Source organism: Pristis pectinata, chromosome 32, assembly GCF_009764475.1.
Source record: "Pristis pectinata isolate sPriPec2 chromosome 32, sPriPec2.1.pri, whole genome shotgun sequence".
NCBI lineage: Eukaryota > Metazoa > Chordata > Chondrichthyes > Rhinopristiformes > Pristidae > Pristis > Pristis pectinata.
The window spans coordinates 3,627,049-3,648,595 of NC_067436.1; the positions used below are offsets into that span (position 1 = coordinate 3,627,049).

Sequence of the window (21,547 nt, forward strand, 5' to 3'; positions counted from 1 at the left end):
TTTATAGCCTGTACTTTTACTTTTATAGCTTCTCCTTCCTCAGAGCCTCTCTATCTGTCAGATCTGACACTTCCCCCATCCCCTTCTTCCTCTGACCTACTCCTCTGGTTCCCTTCCCCCTCGCAATCTAGTTTAAACCCTCCTGAACTGCCCTAGCAAACCTGCCTGCAAGGATATTGACCCCCCCCCCCCCCCCCCCCCCCCCCCCAGGTCCGGGTGTAACCCGTGCTCTCTATATAGGTCCCACCTTCCCCAGAAGAGATCCCAATGATCCAAAAATCTAAAACCCTCCCTCCTACACCAACTTCTCAGCCATGCATTTATTTGCCATCTCCTCCTATTCCTACCTTCACTATCGTGTGGCACTGGCAGCAATCCCGAGATTGCTACCCTTGAGGTCCTGTTCTTCAGCCTTCTGCCTAGCTCCCTAAACTCACTTTTCAGGACCTCATCCCTCTTTCTACCTATGTCGTTGGTACCAACATGAACCACGACTTCTGGCTGTTCTCCCTCCCGCTCTAGAATCCTGTGGACCCAATCAGTGACATCCCGGACCCTGGCACTTGGGTGGCAACATACCATCCGGGATTCATGCTCACTGCCACAGAACCTCCTGTCTGTTTCCCTATCGAGTCCCCTATCACTACTGCCTTCCTCTTTCCCTCCCTTCCCTTCTGAGAAGCAGGACTGGTCCCAATGCCATAGACCTGGCTACTGCTGCTAGGTCCCAGCAGGTCATCTCCCTCAACAGCTTCCAAAGCTGAAAACCTGTTATTGAGGGGAACAGCCTCCGGGGTCCTCTGCTCTATCTGCCTGTTTGTTTTCTTTTTCCTTTTCCCTCCCCTGACAGTCACCCTTCGATCTACTTCCTGGACTCCAGAGGTACCTGCTCTAAGGGGGGGTAACCATCTCCTGATGTACGTATCTACAAAACTCTCCCCTCCCTGATGCTGTGCAGTGTTTGAAGCTGCAACTCCAGCTCAAGTTTGAGCCAAAGTTCCTCCAGCTTCAAGCACTTACTGCAGATGTGGCCATCGTGGACCTTGCTGCGGTCCACGGGTTCCCACATCAAGCAGCTGCAGCACACCACCATGTCCTCCACCTGAACTAACTCTCTCTTTTCCCCCTAGTTTTTCCCTACTTAAACATTTATAAACAGATAAAACTTTACCTTTACCTACTTACCAGCTACTCACTCGCCTCGCCCCTTTACACCTAAGCACCTTAAGCCAAAGCCCAACCACTCTGCCCCCTCTCACTCCGCTGCCTGCTCCGACACTGCCTGCTGGATATGCCGGTTTGCTTTTTAAACTGCCCGCGCCTTACCTGCTGACGTCACGCACCTACACAGTCCAGCCCCCACTATTCCCCATTAAAACTTATATAACAACTTATAAAAAAGAAACCTTATAAAAACTAAACCTTATAATAAAAACCCTATTAAAAAATCCAGATAGGAAAAAATCCATCCAGATAGGATGCTTTCTATGGTGCATCAATAAAAATTGGTGAGTGTCAAAGGGGACATGCCAAATTTCTTTAGCCTCCTGAGAAAGTAGAGGCGCTGGTGAGCTTTCTTGGCTGTGGCACCTATACATGATTTGACCAGGACAGGTTATTGGTGAGTTTCACTCCTATGAACTTGAAGCTCTCAACCTCAGCACCATTGATGTAGACAGGTGCATTTACACCGCCTGCTTTTCTGAAGTCAATGACCAGCTATTTTGTTTCGCTGACATTGAGGGAAAGGTTGTTGTCATGACACCATGTCACTAAGCTATCTATCTCTTTCCTGTATCCCGACTCATCATCATTTGAGATACGGCCAAACTCGTAGATGCAGTTAGAGCAGAATCTGGCCATGGAGTCATAAGTATACAGGGAGTAGAGGGCTGAGGACACAGCCTTATGGGGCACCAGTGTTGAAAATAATCATGCTGGAGGCATTGCTGCCTATCCCCACTGATTGTGGTCTGTTGGTCAGAAAGTCAAGGATCAAAATTATGAGGGGTATCGATAATGTAGATAGGTCGGGATCTTTTCCCCTTAGAGGTGAACAAAACTAGAGTACGTAGATTTAGGGTAAGGGGTGAGAGATTTAGAGGGGATCTTTTTCACCCAGAGAGTGGCAAGTACCTAGAGTGCATCACTGGAGAGAGGTGGTGGGAGCAGAGTCGCAGACAGTATTTAAGAGATGTCCAGATGAGCACTTGAATTGCCCAGGCATAGCAGATTATGGGCCAAGTGCTGGAAGATGGGTTTAATACAGAGGGTTGGCCACTGATTAGCATGGACATGGTTGGCCTCACAGCCTGTTCCCAGTCTGTATGACTCTATGACCCTAGATGGGGTAGGAGTGCTTCTTCCTGGCCACTCAATTTAACTTGGTGCAGCTGCAGAAATACCACCCTCAGCTTCTACAACCATGGACAACATTTAACTTCCTGCGCCAGCACTCTTCTCTTCTCCCTTCCCAACACCAGTGTTCTGCTATTCTCTTATCACTCCACTGCAGTCTCCCCCACCCCCTCCATGTAATAGGAGCTCACCTTGTAATCAGCTCCCAATCTTTGTAATTGGTTTGCTTTGCCATTGTTGGCAGGCAAACACAGGGCAAGCATTCAGCTGGGGTCCAGCCATTAAATTCTAGACAACCTCTATGTTTCTCACATTTCTGGACTTCCCAGTTGGGTCACCTTGTAAATATTGAGGCCACTGTATCCAGCTCAGAGGGAGCAAAAGTTGAAGTCTTTCCTTTTCTATTACTAATAACTTTAAACCAGAAAAATATAAATAATCTATTGGAATCCAAGTGAACTGTTAAATGCTTAAATAGTTCAATAGTTGTTTAGACATGAAAATCAACGAACATTGGTTTGGGATTTCGATCCCATTTCATATTGTTTTGAGTTAATTTTATCCTGTTTTTACTCACTATTTTGCTAACTAATTCTCCTCTCTCCAATTTTTACTTCAAAGTATTTGCTCACTCTTGGTTTTTAGTAAATATACTGTCAATTTAGAATCTAACCTGAAAGCAGAGTAACTTTGCAATCTCCGAGTAATGTCCTTTTAATATGGCTTTACATCTGCTATTGGGTGGCATCCATAGATAGTAGAGATTCAAAGGGTTAGAATTTCATAGAGCTGCCAACATTAAATGAATACCTGTAACCCTCCACCCCAATACTCAGTTCCAATACTTCAACCAGCAGCCTTTCATTTAATCCCATTTCCTTTCCTCAGATTTATGCCCTTACTGCTATTCCAGTTTGCCGCGTAGTGGTTTACATTTTGAAATTTAGTATCAGTTCAATCTAATTTCAAATACATTGATTAGTTTTTTCAGGGCTAAACAGGAAAGTACCACTGTTCCTTATAATAATTAAAAGAATATACAGGCTCTGGTACCTGTAATTTCACCTGCTGCTCCTTCTCCTTGACTTGAATTGTATGTTTAGCCTGGGCAATGGGGGCCTCCCACATGCAATTGGAGATGAGCAAGAATAGGTGTTCCACGACCTGGGAAAGTAACACAATACACAGGATACATCATGTACCCAAACTTTAGTTAATTGTGCACACTAATAATCTTCAATACTTAGAAAATCAAACCATTAACAAATTTTTGCTTTAATTGATCAGGCAGCATTAGGAAAAGGCTGATATAGGACCTTTCAGCACTTGATTATAAAGATTGGAAGCATTTCCAACAAATTTTGTTACTGCTTCAAGGACAGAATTCCTAACAGTAGCTTCTTTACCTGTATCATCTGATCATCTTCTACACTTGATTCACAGGCAGGCAACACTGCTTCCAGAACATGAAGGGCCAGTAGTCTGGTTCTTAGGTTGCCAGCCAGTGGGACACCTGTCCATCAAAATACAACATCGACATGGTATTTAATATTACGGTTTGGTGATGTGAGGAACACACATCAATAAATTCAGGAAGAGCGAGAGTTTTGCGCGAACTACATTCAAATGGTGGCTTTTTACTGAGGTATACTGCATAATCCTAATAGACTATTAGAATGTACACATGATTGCCTTCTGTGTTATAAATATGTAAACATTTCAAAAGAATACCTATGGTCATCACAATTAATGGAAGAGTCAAAGTTGCAAACCTTCATAAAATATATTCTCCATTTAGTTTTGTATAGCACCTGAAAAATTAACTGTAGGGCTTTGTCTTATCCCAATACAGACATTTGCCAAGAACAAAGAGCAAACTGATGCCAACAAAAAGGAAAACCACTCAGACCAAAAGCACTACACCAACTTGACTGGGAGTCAGATGCCAAATCTTTCACTGCAAGGTACAGAACAATCTTCAAATGCTAAGTCCTTTATACTGCAATGTGAAACTAAATTCCAATATGGAAAGTTCCTTAAATTGAGTTATCTATGTTGATTTTGTAACAATACTTGCTATTCATTAGAAACAGGAGCCTGCTCCACCATTTAGATGAATGTGGGCATCAATATTACTCTATCACTCTATCCCCAAATCCCTCGAATTACCCATCTCTCCTTAATTTAAAAATAATCCGCTTTTCCATTCTTGATAATAATTACACATTTCCCACATTGTATCTCATCCATCATCTTTCAGCATGTCCCTGTTGACACTCACCAATTTTCATAGATGCATCACAGCTTGGAATGGCAAGTGCTCTACCCGAGACTGCAGAGTTGTGGACACAGCTCAGCACATAATGAAAACGAGCCTCCCCTCCATGGACTGTCTACACTTCTCACTACCTCAGTAAAGCAGCCAGCATAATCTTCTTCTCCCTCCCATCAGGCAGATGATACAAAAGCCTGAAAGCACATACCGTCAGGCTCAAAGACAGTTTCTATCCCACTGTTATGACTATTGAATGGACCTCTCATATATTAAGATGGACTCTTGACCTCACAATCTACCTCGTCATGGCCCTTGCACCTTTTTGTCTACCTGCACTGCACTTTATCTGCAACTGTAACACCACAATCTGCATTCTGTTGTTGCTTTTCCCTTGTACTACCTCAATGTACTGATGTGACAAAACAATCTGTATGGATGGCATGCACAAGGTTTTTCACTGGACCTCAGGACGTGACAATAAACCAATTTACCAATTGCCCAATCATGTAGGCAGTCTCTATATCCCTTTGCCTGCCCTCTTTGCAGCCATTCCAAAAATGACCTCAGTTTATTTGTGCTGTCCACTGCCTGTTAACCACTCCTGCAGCCACGCTAACAAATTCCCCACAATCTGACGTCCTCATCTTGTGTAACAAATGCCTGTGGCTTAATCAAATACCTTCCTAAAATTCAAATATTTCCTATTTTCTGATTCCTCTAACCACAGGGGACTTGCCTAGGCAAGTCTCAAGTAGTTTATATGTTTTGAAATAACAGTCAACTCAAACTCATCCTTTAAATTTCTTCTAACTTTTAAATTCTATTAAAATTAATTATTAAATAGCATGGTTAATTGAAGTCAAAGCTTTCAAACTAATCAACTAGTTAACTGGATGTCAAAGCATTACTGTGGATAGGGGTTGTTCACACCACACCACATTAGTGCCAGTTATGGGTTGGAGACCTCGGTCTCCACAGGTGGAAATCAGCCTAGTGGATGAAACTGCCACTTGAGAATCTGCATAAACCAAATGCGGACAGACAGGGTAGCAGCAAGTACAGTTGGCTAGCAACTCACAGGAAATTCACAGATGATAATGAATTGAAATTCGTCCACACTCAATAGGCAGTTGGTTACCGATAATTTCAAGAACGATCTTTGTTCAGGAACACAGGGATAAAAATATGTATAAAATGTACGTTGTAGTAATGATGAGCACTGAACTCCTCTCCTGAAATTCAATTCCACTGTAGTCAATGGAAGCGGGTTTCAGAACCGGAGCTCAACATCCAGACATAACAACACAGTGGGTTTAGCACAGAAAACAGAATAATTTCTCCCATAAAATATTTATCATTTTTATCACTTCCTTATTCTCCATTATAATTTCTCCTACTCTGCCTCAAAGTCATTTTCTTTCACACTACTTTTAAGTTAACAAGTTACAATCCATCTTAGAAGTTTTTAGCCAACCTGCAGCGACATTACAAAGTGCCCATCACATAAATTGCATGATACAATGCCAATGAAATTACTTAACAGTATATCATCTAATTTTACTAACTAGGAGGAATTGGCAGAAGCAGAATGAAAAAACTCAGATTAAATGTTAGATAAGTAACAGCAAACATTTAAAGAAATAATTCAAACCTTAGACCTGTGTATATCTTTTCTACATCACATGCATTTTGTTATGGATGCAAAATAATCTCTTTAAAAAGATCTAAAGTTTGAAATTTGTATGCTAGCCATCTGATATAACAGCTGCAATTACCAGCATTCAAGCACAAAGTGCTGCAGCAATGAAGTTTGTCTGCAGAACTCCCCAACCATATTCTCAGACCAACAGACTGGCCATGCAAGACACCACAAGAGATTCTCCAGTGCTATTAAGTTTCTGTGTAGTGAGCACTGAGCCTAGAAGTTGCGTACCTGAAAAATATTTCTGAGCAGCAATATTAAGTAGCACTTCAGTCCATTTAGGCGAGGCCATTTTTGATTGGATAGCTTTTGAAGAAACAACTCTACGTAGGAAAACAAGAAAATCTCCCAGCTGCAGCTCTGCTGTATGTTGTTTTCGAAGAATTGCTGAAAAGTAAAAGTTTGAGTTAAATGACCTGCTTTCTTTATTCAGTGTACATTTAAGAAATTATTGGGAAGCTTACAACCTGGAAAGGGAATCAAAGATGTATCTGTTATAGGGAGAAGGCAGGAAAATAAGATTACAGGTGTTCTTTGATTTAGGAATGTTTGATTTATGAATGTTCACTATAAGGCACTCTCTCTCTTTGGCACGTGTCTGCAGTTTACCGATCTATTTTACAGTGTAATGAATAACACACCAATTTCCACCCATAGGAATACTTTGGACAAAAATACCCATAATACATGTAGTGCACCCTTTTCAATTTATCGCAATGTTTTCCAAGTATGCACGCCTTTCAGAAATCGAGGAACATCTGCACAGCAATCAAGTCCAGTTTAAAAGATCAATACCAGGCTAGGCAATAATACTTCAACTAGCTTCCTTCTGAGCTTCTAGTCTATGATTTTCAGAAATTTCAGCACCTAATTAATATTTATCCAATTCTGGAAAGAAACAGAAGAAACATGACCGCTGCACAGCTCTAGGGATCAACTCCTCTGAGATGTTTACCCAGAAATAAAACAATTAATCGAAACTGCTCACTGCTTGGTGGTATCTGCAACATCTTCAGCTTAGCATTCCTTTTACTTTTTCTCAAGCAAGGAAAAATAGTGCCATAGAACTTGCATGTGAGAAATTCGAATCCAACTCCTGATGTAACATGGGATTTTCATAAAGGCTCTCCCCGAATCAGACTGAGTCACAGGAACAGGCCCTTCAACCCAGAGTCCATGCCAACCATCAACCACTCTTAGATTAATATCATTTCATTCTACCCACAATCTCATCGACATCCCTCAGATTCTGCACTCACTTATATACCTAGGGGCAATTTACAGCAGCCAATTAACCCACTATTAACCCCCATGTCTTTGGGATGTGTGAAGAAACCGTAGCATCCAGGAGGAATCCCACATGGTTACAGGGAGTATGTGCAAGTTCAACACAGACAGCAGCCGAGATCAGGATTGAATCTCGCTTACTGGAACTGTGAGGCAGCACCTCTACAATAATTGGATAGGCTGGGACTGTTTTCCATGGAGCAAAGGAGGCTGAAGGGGTGACCTTACAGAGGTTTATAAAATCATGAGGAGCATTGTCACAGTCTTTTTTCCAGGCTAGGGGAGTCTAAAACTACAGCACATAGGGGAAGGTGAGAGGGGAAAGATTTAAAGAGGATCTGAGGGACAAGTTTTTCCATACAGAGGCTGGTGGGAATATGAAATGAGTTGCCAGAGGAAGTGGTAGAGGCGGGTATAAATTTCAATGTTTAATAGACATTTGGACAGGTGCATGGATAGAAAAGGTTGAGAGGGATATGGGCCAAATGCAGGCAAATGGGATTAGCTCAGATACACAACTTGGTTGGCATGAACGGGTTGTGCCAACGGGCCTGTTTCCATGCTGTACAATTGTGACTATGACTCTCAATGTATTCTCTAGGCATGAGCCTTCTAAATACAGTGCAAAACCAATACAAAAGGTATTGAGATCTTTGAGTATATAAAGGCCACCATGGCAGAATTCAAAGTGAGTGGTGAAATTGGTCCATTGGCTAATTCCCATGTGTTATTATATACACCGCCCTTTCCCTATCCTGCCCCTAATTTTAACATATGCTGTGTTTATACAGGCTTCATACCTTTAAAATCTTTGGTATCCTCGGTCTCACCAGTCTCATCTAATTTGTTGTCTTTGTTTCCATGCAAGGGTGCAAGTTGCACTCCGGCCTGAGAGAGTAGATTCTTCAGCTGACTGCATAACAGGTCTAACAGAGACTGAACAACCTTGGGGCTTAGCTTGTCTGCATATGTTCTACAAGAAGAAAGCACAAAAGAAGCATAATTGTAAAAATGAAATTATGCAAAAGCAGCTATTCTGGTGTTCATTATATAATTTAACTGCTCAGTGCTTTTATGAGCCACAGAATTGTAGATCAAATGTTCAAGCTTGTCAGTGCTTTGGCAAATTGCCAATGAAGATACATCTCTGTAGGCGTGGTGGGTGGGGGTGGACAGTGATGATAGGGAAAAATATCCCTCGTCACTATATTGCCACTCCTGACAATATAAACACAGAGATCCAAGTCTAGAAAATGAATGAGAATCTGTGCATCCAATGGCCTCTCTCTCCAGACACATTACATGTTCAGCTGCCATTTACTGATCAAGCCCAGAGTTGAGAATGTCTGAATGGAATGCTACTGAATCAAAGCTGTTAACAGAGGCATTGTACCTCACTAAATAATCACGATATTCTATTGGAAGGGTAATGACTGTACCTGCAACCTTTATTTAACCTCAAAAAAAAACTTCCTCTTAACTCCTTTTTTGAATATTAACTGTAAATAATTCAGCTTGAATGAAGGATTATCACACATTTGGCACCTCAAAATGCAGTGAGATAACATTTCAGGGTCTTTGTGATTTGCTGAAATTTGTAGATGATGGCGATGCTGATATCAAAAGCAATTTTAACTCTCTTTAGTTGTCTCATACTCACAGCCTTTTAAAAACAGCATTTCAAATAATTTAAAAACTATAACATTAAAAAATAAATGTACTTAAGAAGCACCTTAGATAGAAATATATTATTTTACTATATTTTTATGATTCTACAGGAAAATAAACCACTTACCTGTATGTGCCTTTTTAATCAAAGTCAAATGAATGGAATCAGGCCATACATGCAAGCTATAAATGACATAAACTGAGGAGTATAGTGCAATGTGTAACCAACTCCTCCATTCAGTGCATCTGTGCTCCACCCCTGCACTTAATGGTGAGCTGAGAGGCAGAGCAGATGGTTAACAAGATGGCATCTGACCAATGGCTCCTCTTTGACTTCTACATTTCAATGTGAGATGCAGAAGATACAGACTAGTCTGCAAGAAGAACATCACTGGAGGTCCAGTAGGAAACCATCAGCCAATTCTCAAAGCACATTTTGAGAATATTTTAAAACTTGATAGGTTTGTACTTTTCCTGATTAACAGCAATTTTTGGATGAGCACAAAAGACCATAGACAGCAAATAACCATAGCAGGTAAATGTGAGCTCAGTGAGATAGAGCTGGCTGAAAAGAAGTTAAAATACAGCTGAAGATAACAGCCTACCACATTCAAGTTAGTGACGACGACAACAGAACAAGTGAATTTATACCAATTCTGTTAAAATGCTTGGAGGTTATACTGGAGCTGACTGTTCCCGATTAGTTTCAACTTATTGGCCAGGCAGCAAATCACCACAACATAGAGACTATTTAAGATCTATAGCCCCTGCAAAGTACTGTAGGAGTGAAGACTAAATCTGTAGGGTGGAGAGAGAGTGTGAGTGTGTGAGAGTGTGTGTGTGTGTGTGTGTGTGTGTGTGTGTGTGTGTGTGTGTGTGTGTGTGTGTGTTGCTGTGGGAGACTTCAACTTATATTTCCTACATTTACAAGAAAGACAGTTGGGAATGGGAGGTGGTGTAGCAAAGGTAACTTACTTGATTAGGCACATCAGTTATATGAAGAGACTGCAGAAGTTAGCAATGTTTATAAGATAATATAAGATATTCTAAAGGTTTAAGATGACTTTAGTATGCAAAAGTGCAAAGTGTAAGATAGACAAGCTAATCATCGATATGCTTAACCTTGTTTGAGATTGTACAAAGTGCCAGATTCACATATGATTATAAAATTAACTACTTTAGAATGTGGTAAATATCCAAAATGAAGCAGGGAAGCAGTTATGCTAGCTCCATCAGCAAATTCAGGAGCAAGTTGGTTAAGCACTTAAAATAAAAATTGAGTGCAAAATAAAAGAGAGGTATTATTGGTTGGTTATTGTAGGACACACAGTTACCGAAACCCAACACTGGAAACGTAGAAGAGTCCATTTGACCAGCCTTGGTTTTCATGGAACAGATCATAAGCATATGATGATAAACTCCTGCTGTGCATCCCCCAACTGCACTAATGGCTCCATGAACATTTCACAGACAACTCATTAAAATTAAAAATATCATGACAGGTGCAATTACAATCGCTGATTTAACTCACAAAACACCAAAGGATGTTTGGGGGAGTGGGGAGAGGTCAGAAGACTATTATATTCTATGTCTAACTATACATTCCACTGGTTACAATGGAGAGCATAATTAGAGTGTAAAAGGTCTGGTCAACCTGATCCCATCGGTACCCCACAAACCCTCCATTCAGTGCAAGTGAAATCATCTTCCTGGCTCTGGAAACTACTTATAAGAACACCCAATAAAACAAAGTTGCGTGCACCTGTTTATGCAACTGTCTTGATAAGTACCATTTCTACTTCATTTAACATCATAACTCCCATTCCAGTTTTTTTTTAAATGCTAAAGGGCAGCATTATCAGTATTACACAAACACTGAACACTGACATCAAGGCTGAGCACCTGATGAAGATAAAACATAATAAAATGCCTGGAGTAAAACATTAACCATAAACATTTGAATTTTTCTTCTCTTCACAAAAATGGGTTTAGGAATTCCCTTAGAATGATCTCAGTGATTTTAATGAATTCTGAACGCACACTAATTGGCTGCTAGTTGGTTCTAATTTTACAGATCAATGTAACCATGAGATTTGTATTCCAAAGTAATTACTGATAAGAAAATTTAGTATCATACTTACCCTGTGGTAATGGCTAGAATCTGTAGTAATCTAGTGCTGGCGACCTTCAAAGCTGTGCTAAGCTGTGAAACACCAGGCTTTTGTATCAACTGCAGTGGCTGTCCGAGCATAGTGTCAGTACCACACAACTGGGACAAGACATTCAACAAGCCACTAGAGATTGCCAAGGAGACATCAACAGGGTGGTAACGCACACTAAGTGCAAATACTGTGACGAGCAAAAGGCGTTGCTGTGCTCCTGAAAAGCAGAGTATCAAATATGAATGAAAACAAGAATGCGCATTCTTAATAATACTAACAAATAGCAATTCAATATTTAATCAAGAATATAGAAATAATAACCAGAATACTTTTAACATATTTGCATTCTTTATCCAAAAAGATTTTGCATAATCCTCTATTGTAGAAATGTAAAACACTTGTTTAATTTCCACACCACCTTACTGGAAGTCCAGAACCAGGGCAATACAAGGGGGAAATATGGTTAAAGAGCAGAGAATGGTAACTGGGCCAGGATATGCAGATATATTTCAGTAACTATTCTAAAGTTTTTAGTTAAAATTAAAGTATGCAGGACTGGAGAGGTATTGAATTAAAATCTGAGACTTTGTCCAGAACAATGTGAAAACCAAGAGGCAATCAGGCACTATAGCACGGCTAGTACAGTACAAAAAAAGTTTATATAAACATGATCAAAAAATTAATGAAAAAACTGTAGGAAGTGTATGAAAATAAAACAAGTTATTAAGAAGTTTTTTTTCTAGCATTATAGATAACAGATTCGAGTGCTTGGTCACACAGTGGAGAGAGATAGATCATCCCTTTTGGAATTTATAAATTTCACTATGAAACAACAAGCTGGTGCCAGTTACTTCCTCATTAGGATAGACAAAAACGAAAACATGTTGGTGCATCCTCAATGACCGTCGTTCAGCAGCTCCAGTGCAGCGACAGAAAGGGTGCTCAGGTAATGCTTGGTTCAGAACATTAACCAAAGTTGCAAGGCATATTAAAACCAACACATAGAAATCTCAATTGTATAGGATAAAAAGAAAAGGAAACAGGAATGCAAGCCTCTTAAAAACAGAAACTGTAAACAAAATAAGGAATTATAACAGTACTATTATCTCAGACATCCTGAGGAAACTAATGCTTCCCAAAATTAATGTAAGTAATGGTAAGGAAGAAAATAACAACACTGAAGAGTGGAAAATCATCAGAACTAGTAGGCTTCTGTGCCAGGGTTTTAAAGGAAGTTGGTGAGAACACTGCAAATGCCTGAAATATGATCCTCTGAAGTTCTCTTGATTTTCAAACTGTGCCTTCACAAAATTTTGACCTCGCTACTTCAATATTTAAAAGCAAGGGAAACCGGAGAACCATAAATTTAACATCAAATGTTGAGAAATTAGAGTCTAACATTAAGCTTAGGTAACCAAACACTTTCTAAATTTCAGTTGATCAGAGAATACCGGTATAGATTTGTAAAGAGTCGGTCAAGCCTGACGAATCTGATTGATTATTTTTGTTTGGTGATTAAAACAGTGGTCAAAGGAATGGCTATTAAAATGTTATTTATATGGATTTCTAGGAACCATTTGATAGTTCTTCAGAAGAGGTAGCTACAGTGGAAATTCATGGAACAGATAAATTACTGGCTTGGCTAGGAATTTTTCTGAATGATAGGAGACAAAGAATGCAAATAATAGGCAGGTACTCAGCAGTATGTAGCTTGCAGTAACAGTCAAGGGTCAGTGTTGAAGGTAGAACTATCTTTCTTTCTACTATATTTATAAACAGCTGAAAGGATAGAAAAATCACATGTACGGAAGATACAAGATTGGTGAGATCGTGGATGGAAGCACTGAATTACAAAGTGAATGAATTAACCAAATGGACAAAACAGTATCAATGTAGGCAAATGCACAGTCATCCAATTTGAATCTAAAAAGGCTGGAACATTTTTAAATGATAAAAATCTATGAACAGTAGAGGCTCAGAGAGAATTGAGATTTTATTTACATAAATTATTAAACTATCATAGACATGTGCACAAAATAGTCAAAACATTAACTGAATGCTATCATCTATATCCAGGGATCAAGAATACAAGATGAAGTTATGGCACAACTGCAAAATGCCCTGGTTAGATAACACGAGTACCAAGAGCAATTCAGGCACATCTTAGAAAGGAAAAAGTTGATGGTTAGGGGAGGGGGTGGGGCACAGGAAATGAAGGCATTTACATAGTAGCTACTTTTACTAGCTGCAGAAATACTGATTATTTGTAAGCAAGGAATAATATGATAATATGGCTTTACATCTTCCAGTGATCATTAAAAGTTATACATTAACGTTAAAGTCTTCTACATAAAAAGCCTTTTAAGCTCATTTCAATTTCTTTGGAAGTGGAAATATTCTGAATCTCTGCTGGTTGGATCTTTTAGAACAGAATAAAGAAATGCACCTATTAGTTTTCAGAAGATTCACAAGTTGACAGAATAAACAAACTGGAAAATTATTTTAAAAATTCTGTTGTACATCAGTAACATTGCAAGTTCTTCAAATCTCTTGCTAATTATAGGCTTTACATTCCATTTTAGTCTTTATACCTTTCCAAAAATAATGCGGGGGGAGGAAAATGAGTTTGTGATTGAGTTCTTTAATTACTGTCAAAGCATCTTCCATTTTTTGATGCTACATTCTAGTCCCTTACCAATGTGATGTTTGTTTGCCTGCAAAGCCCGCTCAAGGATGGCAGATAGCTGTTGGTAGATCTTGTGAACTGCAGCCTGGATGTCCGTCTGAATGGTTCTCCTTGCAGCTCTGATGCCATCCTAAATGATCAAATTAACAAGGTCTGTTAAAATTTATGATTACCTCAATACACTACACCAAATTAATACTTAAACATACTGGAATTTAAAGAAATACTGCTTAATGTAGATTCAAAAGCACCTTACAGCCAGAGAAGTATGTTGTCATGGGTCATAACATGGGGAAATGCACTAACCTAATAGTAAAGTCATAAGCTATACTAAGATATGAACAGATAATCTGCCTAGCAAGATTGCTGTAGGGATAAATATCACTGAGAGAACCTCCCTGCTCCTTCTTCAACATAGTCCCTTGATGAATCTCTGTGATGGTCTTCGGTGAATGTTTTACATTTACCCAAGACCATCACAGAGAGCAGATGAGGTACAGTGGCATGCAAAAGTTTGGGCACCCCTGGTCAAAATTTCTGTTACTGTGAATAGCTAAGCAAATAAAAGATGACCTGATTTCCAAAAGGCATAAAGTTAAAGATGACACATTTCTTTAACATTTTAAGCAAAATTACTTTATTCATTTCCATCTTTTACAGTTTCAAAATAACAAAAAAGGAAAAGAGCCCGAAGTAAAAGTTTGGGCAACCTGCATAGTCCGTACTTAGTAACACCCACTTTGGCAAGTATCACAGCTTGTAAATGCTTTTTGTAGCCAGCTAAGAGTCTTTCAATTCTTGTTTGGGGGATTTTTGCCTATTCTTTCTTGCAAAAGGCTTCTAGTTCTGTGAGATTCTTGGGCTGTCTTGCATGCACTGCTCTTCTGAGGTCTATCCACAGATATTTGATGATGTTTGGGTCAGGGAACTGTGAGGGCCATGGGAAAACCTTCAGCTTGTGCCTCTTGAGATAGTCCACTGTGGATTTTGAGGTGTGTTTAGGATCATTATCCTGTTGTAGAAGCCATCCTCTTTTCATCTTCAGCTTTTTTTAAAAAGATGGTATGATGTTTGCTTCCAGAATTTGCTGGTATTTAATTGAATTCATTCTTCCCCCTACCAGTGAAATGTTCTCCATGCCACTACCTGCAACACAAGCCCAAAGCATGATCGATCCACCCCCGTGCTTAACAGTTGGAGAGGTGTTCTTTTCATGAAATTCTGCACATTTTTTTCTCCAAACATACCTTTGCTCATTGCGGCCAAGAAGTTCTATATTAACTTCATCAGTCCACAGGACTTGTTTCCAAAATGCATCAGGCTTGGTTAGTTGTTCCTTTGCAAACTTCTGATGCTGAATTTTGTGGTGAGGACACAGGAAAGTTTGACGTTTAACTGATGAAGTTAAAATAGAACTTTTTGGCTGCAATGAGTAAAAGGTATGTTTGGAGAAAAAATGTGCAGAATTTCATGAAAAGAACACCTCTCTAACTGTTAAGCACGGGGGTGGATCAATAATGCTTTGGGCTTGTGTTGCAGTCAGTGGCATGGGGAACATTTCACTGGTAGGGGGAAGAATGAATTCAATTAAATACCAGCAAATTCTGGAAGCAAACATCATACCATCTTTAAAAAAAAAGCTGAAGATGAAGAGGATGGCTTATACAACAGGATAATGATTTTAAACACACCTCAAAATCCACAATGTACTACCTCAAGAGGCACAAGCTGAAGGTTTTGCCATGGCCCTCACAGTCCCCCAACCTAAACATCATCAAAAATCTGTGGATAGACCTCAAAAGAGCAGTGCATGCAAGACGGCTCAAGGATCTCACAGAACTAGAAGCCTTTTGCAAGGAAGAATAGGCGAAAATCCCCCAAACAAGAATTAAAAGACTCTTAGCTGGCTACAGAAAGCGTTTACAAGCTGTGATACTTGCCAATGGGGGTGTTACTAAGTACTGACCATGCAGGGTGCCCAAACTTTTACTTCGGGCTCTTTTCCTTTTTTGTTATTTTGAAACTGTAAAAGATGAAAATAAAAAAGTAATCTTGCTTAAAATATTAAAGAAATGTGTCATTTTTAACTTTATGCCTTTTGGAAATCAGGTCATCTTTTATTTGCTTAGCTATTCACAGTAACAGAAATTTTGACCAGGGGTGCCCAAATTTTTGCATGTCACTGTACATGTTTAACTTCTCATTCAAAAAGCAGCATGCTAGCACTCACTGTAAAAGACACCAGTGGTGCACAGCTACTTTGTACATAAAACAAGATTGACAGTCCAAGTCATTTGACAGTTACTCATGTGAAAAATAATTTTTAATATACATTAACACTGACACTACTGTTTATTAGTTGAGAATGAAGGTACAAATGGGAGATTTTATTTAGCATCCAGTTCTTGTTCAGACTGCTACCAAAAAAAAAACCAAGAATGGTTTATTTATTTGAGATGCAGAGAATTATAACTGGGTTTTTAATGGGTTCAACATCATAATTTGTCAGAGGCTTTAGACAGTTAGAAAGAAACATGGGGCTACACATTGTGAACCATTGAAATATATTTTTAAAAAAACTTGATTTCCTGTTACCACCTTCCTTTATGAATTAAATTGTTCACATATGTAATGCAATTAAAACCCATCTCCAGTTGAGCTGCTGCGATACCAACATCTGTAAGGATGTAACTAGCTCACAGTTATACAAGCAATTTTCATCATTAGTAGGGGTAAAAATGGAAATATAAAAATATGGATGATGCATGCTTTTATATTTAGGACTGAACTTCATCCTGCATCCTGGCCCAACTAGTTAATGGGCTCCACGTCCTTCTTCAACTGAAAACAATAATTGACTTGTGTTTGCAAATCCATGGGACGCAGACTGGGAGAGAAAATGCAGAGCGAAGGTTTACTTGGGAAGGTTTACTCATCGCACTACTCTCCTCCCCATCCTATTTTCCTGATTTATGCTCCATCAGGTGTAACAAATCCATCCTGTCCCTCCTGAGAATGATCAGTTTTTAGTAATGTGTACTAAATGTGTACTAAATGTGAACAGACAAGATGCTGGAGGAACTGCTGAGTTCCTCCAGCATCTTGTCTGTTGTTCCAGATTCCAGCATCTGTACTCTCTTGTGTCGCCAATGTATGCCTGCTACTCCTTATAATACTATTACATTTAAGAAAATGTTGAGAAAAAACAGCTCCAAAATATTAAGTGACAGTCGTTAAGATGTTTTAAAAATACAGATTACTCTCTCCTAAGTGAGCCCCCCTCCTCATATTAACAGAAAGCTACTCATCAAAATGGCATTTTCACGCAGTGCATTTTCAGTAATAACATTGAAGCAATTCCCTCAACACTGGCAGGTCAGCCCCTCCTGCGGAGCAAGAATTGGGCATGCAAAGACCACCCAGGTTTCAATTTCACAGGTAAAGTTTGGAAGGAAAGTTCAAATTTGATCCCACAGTGGTAGGCACTTATAGGGGACATAGTAATAGAATCAAAGCCTCAAGATTGACAAGTTTCGAAAGACATTAGGGTTGCCATTTTTTTTTTGCAAAATTTGATTGGAATAATTATTTAAATGCAAAAAGCCAGCAGTGACTTAAACTGGGAATCCTTAAATAATAATGTTACATTTATAACACAGAACAAATGCAAGAATGTTACAGATTTACAATATGAGCTACGTCAGTTAAACAAAAATTTACAATACCAAGCAAAGAGCCTAATTAAGCTTATTTGTGATGTTACCTTTATTAACTGTTTTTATTTGTGTTCACATCATGTTTTGTTATGTGTAGTGTTACTGTTGATCTTAAAGTAAAGCAATTTTATACATCAGACCTTTCTATAGAACGACCGTGGAATTTACGATCATTCCGTGTCTCAGAACCCGGCAGACCTGCTGTGCACACTAGGCGAGTACCTGATAGTGATGCAGTTGAACACTTTCACCATTGATTTCTGTATTTCCTACTGTGCCCAGGCCGAAGCATCCTGCTAGAAACTGTAATCTGACTGAAGTGAGCAAAGAGGCAGAGTGGAACCATGATGCCAGGCAACTGCTTCCTGCAAACTGGCTGCCCTTTTCCTCCATTCCAGAAAGCAACACGAGGATTTGATGAAGTGCTGCCAGTCGGAGCTACAAATCGTTACACATAGATGGTAAGTCGCAGAATTTCAAAATCAATTTGTTTAATTTGATCATTTACATTAAGATCAATGAGAATTCATCCAAAATAAACTTGATATAAATGAACATATTTGAAATTAAATGAAAGTAAATTTAAAAACATTGTGCCCTATAAATTGTATGGATCCAGCTTAGATGCATTAATTACTTGGGATGCCAGCTCGTCAAAAAAGAAAATCAGGCAAGGTCAGGTCCAAGTTGTGCATTGTGTGGAGATGGACGGGTTGCAGGGAGGTGCACAGTGGGTGTACGTGATAGTAGGGGGAATCTATTGGGACCTCAAGGGGTTGGTTATGGGGGAGGGGAGATTAAATCAACATAGGCTGTTGGGGTCAGGCTAAAGATCACGGAGCCTCTGGTTTGCTCATAACTTTACTTCTGTATTCAAATTAATTATATCACACACAGAAATGTTATGCCACAGGGTCCAATTTCCAGGCTTCCACCTTTAACAAAGTGCACTGCATTAGCAAATAGTTTAATCATATCTGTCTGCTGTGATCCCAATCTCATCACCCCTCCTTCTTTCATCCACACATCTAATTTGTTGGCAGCACCAATGCTGAAAATGAGGTCCGCAGCCTCATACACCTCAGGAATTATCTCCTGCACTTAATGTTGTGTCAATGACCTCTCACTCTAGACTGAATCCCTGGTGGGTACAGCAAACAGAATACACTTCTATCTAATTTTTTATAATTCTAAACATTTCCATCTTATTGCTCAGTGGTAATCGAATGAGGGAAGATCCTTTTTTAAGTCTTTATTCATATTTATATTCCCCAGCATCAATTCAGAATTCTAGTGAGTCTACTTGGCTGATGAAATGCCAACAAGAATTGCCAGGACTTACCTCAGACCTCAACTGCTGCTGTTCCATTGCAATGATGATGGCTTGAGGGTTGGAGGACATATTTTCTTCAGGTTCTTTAAAAGCTGGGGAAGTTCCCACACCTCCACTCACAAAACTAACAACATTATCAATAAACGTGTGGATTCCAAATGACTGTTTCAGATCAAATTCCAATGTATTAGATAAGTGCGAAGTATCATAGGATAAATCTCTGCTGTATTTTAGCCATGTCCAAGAGGCTCTTAGGGAATCGGTACTATAAGGAGGTCCTGTGGAGTACAGAATAATGGAAATAAGACACCATAACCCGCAAGAATACAATAAACTTCTTATATGCTCTCATCATTACGTACTGTAACAAGCAGATCAATAAACAGAAAAGATAATGATCATGCATAAAGCATTAAAAACAACACAAACTGCCAGGACTTCAGTTTATTCCAAATAACACAGAATATTTGCAGGATTGTGGGGGATGGGCTGAGGGAAGGTCAATTATTGGCCATCTATGCAGGCCTTAAGAGGTTCTTAATTAAAGATTCTATAAAAATGCTTTTGCAAATGTTGTACAAGCTCATTCAAATCTGAACAAAGTTATAAAAGCTTTCAACAAGAGAATTCCAAGAACTTCCTCTCTGTATTCTAACTCAGGTAAATGATGACTGTAACCTCTGATCATAGGATATCCTTGAGGCAGAGGGAGAGCAACAAAGATTCACAAGATTGGTTCCCAGGATGAAGGGTGTTTGTCCTAGGAGGAGAGGTTTTAACGGGCTGAGCCCATGTTCTCCAGAAATTATATGAATGATAAAGTTAATTGGAAAAACAGAAATTATTATGGGCCTTGACAGGGATGTCTTAATGAATCTAACAGTTTGGTCATTTGGGACTGAAATGAGAAGAAATTCCTTCACCCAGAGGGTAATGAATCTTTGGAATTCTCCCTCCAAGGGGATTGTGGCAGCTCAGTCAATGACTATTTAAGACAAAGATTGATAGGTTTTTGGATATTCAGGGAATCAAGATATATGGGGTTAATGGCAATGAGTTAAAGAGATCAGCCATGGTCATACTGAATTGTGGAGCAGGCATAAGGAGCCAGATGGCCTACTCCCACTTTTAACGATCTTGTGTACATTGCTTAAGCTGAGAACTTCCACCAAGGCAAAGCTGCACCAACACATAACGATCCAACCTACTGGCTGAACAGATGGGACAAACCAATGCTGCTATAGTTAAATGACAGTATTTCAGTGCCATAAAATACGTGGGCAAGCTTTAAGTTTTAATAAAGTTAAACATGCCATCATTTACTTGCTTGCAGCTCCTCTTGTTTCTGGGACTCAACTGGCCAACAAGGAGTAAACACACTACCACACAAAATCAGAAGACAAAAGGAAACATTTGATACAACACATGCTTGGAAAGTTTATAATTGAAGCAGTTAAGTGCGTCAGGCATTAAATAACCATGAAATTTTGATCAGCCATTAGAAAGTTTCAAAGAACAGTTTAAACTAATTGGAGAAATAATTGATGCCATGCCACACAAATATAGTTTCTCACGCAATTTTAACATTATGCATATGTTATCAAGTACCAAATAAATAATTTGAATACATTATTAAACTAAAGTCAGGGCTGATTTAAAATTTACCATTCTACACAAACTGTGCTCTTTAACATTGTGCACTAGTCATAAATTCACTTGCGTTCAAATACACTTCCTGAACATAAAGACGATGATTATTGCCCTAAATTAAGCAGCAGCTGGTACTAGTAAATTCAATGCAGGCATGACAGAGTTAAGTGTTTGAAATTAAACACAAAGCAAGAATAAGACGTTCTTCAATTGCCCATGATATGGTACCAACATTTAAAAACTTAAAATAATCCAGGTATTATAAAATTACAATGGTAAACACACAATGGTAATTCTCGAAATTCCATTTCACCACTGCACTAACACCCAAATTACAAAATCTAAAGAACTACACAATGGACTCACCACGTTTTCGCTGAACTGATGCTAAATCCATATCCACATTTCTTCTGGAGTTCTTTAAAGAAAATGCATTGAACAAAGAATAAAAATTAATTTAATAAGTCTAAGTAGTAAACCACATAAAATAACAATGTTATTTCAGTTTAAAAACAGTGCCATCATTTAATGTACTTACGTAAAGACTATTGCCATTGAGTTTATTTGTCTGGGTACAATCAAGATCAGAAACATTGATAAGCTATATTAATTGACACAGGCAGTTCTCAATTCTTATGAGAAAAGATAAAGGATGCTTCAGGTTTAATTAAGAAAAAATCTCAATCATGATTAAAAATTGAAGCTAACAT

General features: G+C 39.0%; 1 protein-coding gene across 19 annotated transcripts in view; it reads right to left on the reverse strand.

Annotated features, from left to right (window-relative positions):
- herc1 (HECT and RLD domain containing E3 ubiquitin protein ligase family member 1) overlaps positions 1-21,547 on the reverse strand; it is a 278,704-nt gene that overhangs the window by 108,644 nt on the left and 148,513 nt on the right. For 15 of the 19 annotated variants that reach the window (XM_052042323.1, XM_052042328.1, XM_052042322.1 and 12 more), the window contains exons 25-34: positions 21,204-21,255; positions 20,501-20,566; positions 19,197-19,465; positions 18,077-18,292; positions 14,148-14,268; positions 11,432-11,669; positions 8,423-8,595; positions 6,567-6,722; positions 3,765-3,871; positions 3,412-3,522 (exon numbers count right to left, since the gene is read on the reverse strand). In XM_052042323.1, the coding sequence (XP_051898283.1) occupies positions 3,412-3,522; positions 3,765-3,871; positions 6,567-6,722; positions 8,423-8,595; positions 11,432-11,669; positions 14,148-14,268; positions 18,077-18,292; positions 19,197-19,465; positions 20,501-20,566; positions 21,204-21,255 (1,509 nt within the window). The remainder of the gene's footprint in view (positions 1-3,411; positions 3,523-3,764; positions 3,872-6,566; positions 6,723-8,422; positions 8,596-11,431; positions 11,670-14,147; positions 14,269-18,076; positions 18,293-19,196; positions 19,466-20,500; positions 20,567-21,203; positions 21,256-21,547) is intronic. The other 4 variants (XM_052042340.1, XM_052042341.1, XM_052042339.1 and 1 more) reach the window with 2 other exon arrangements.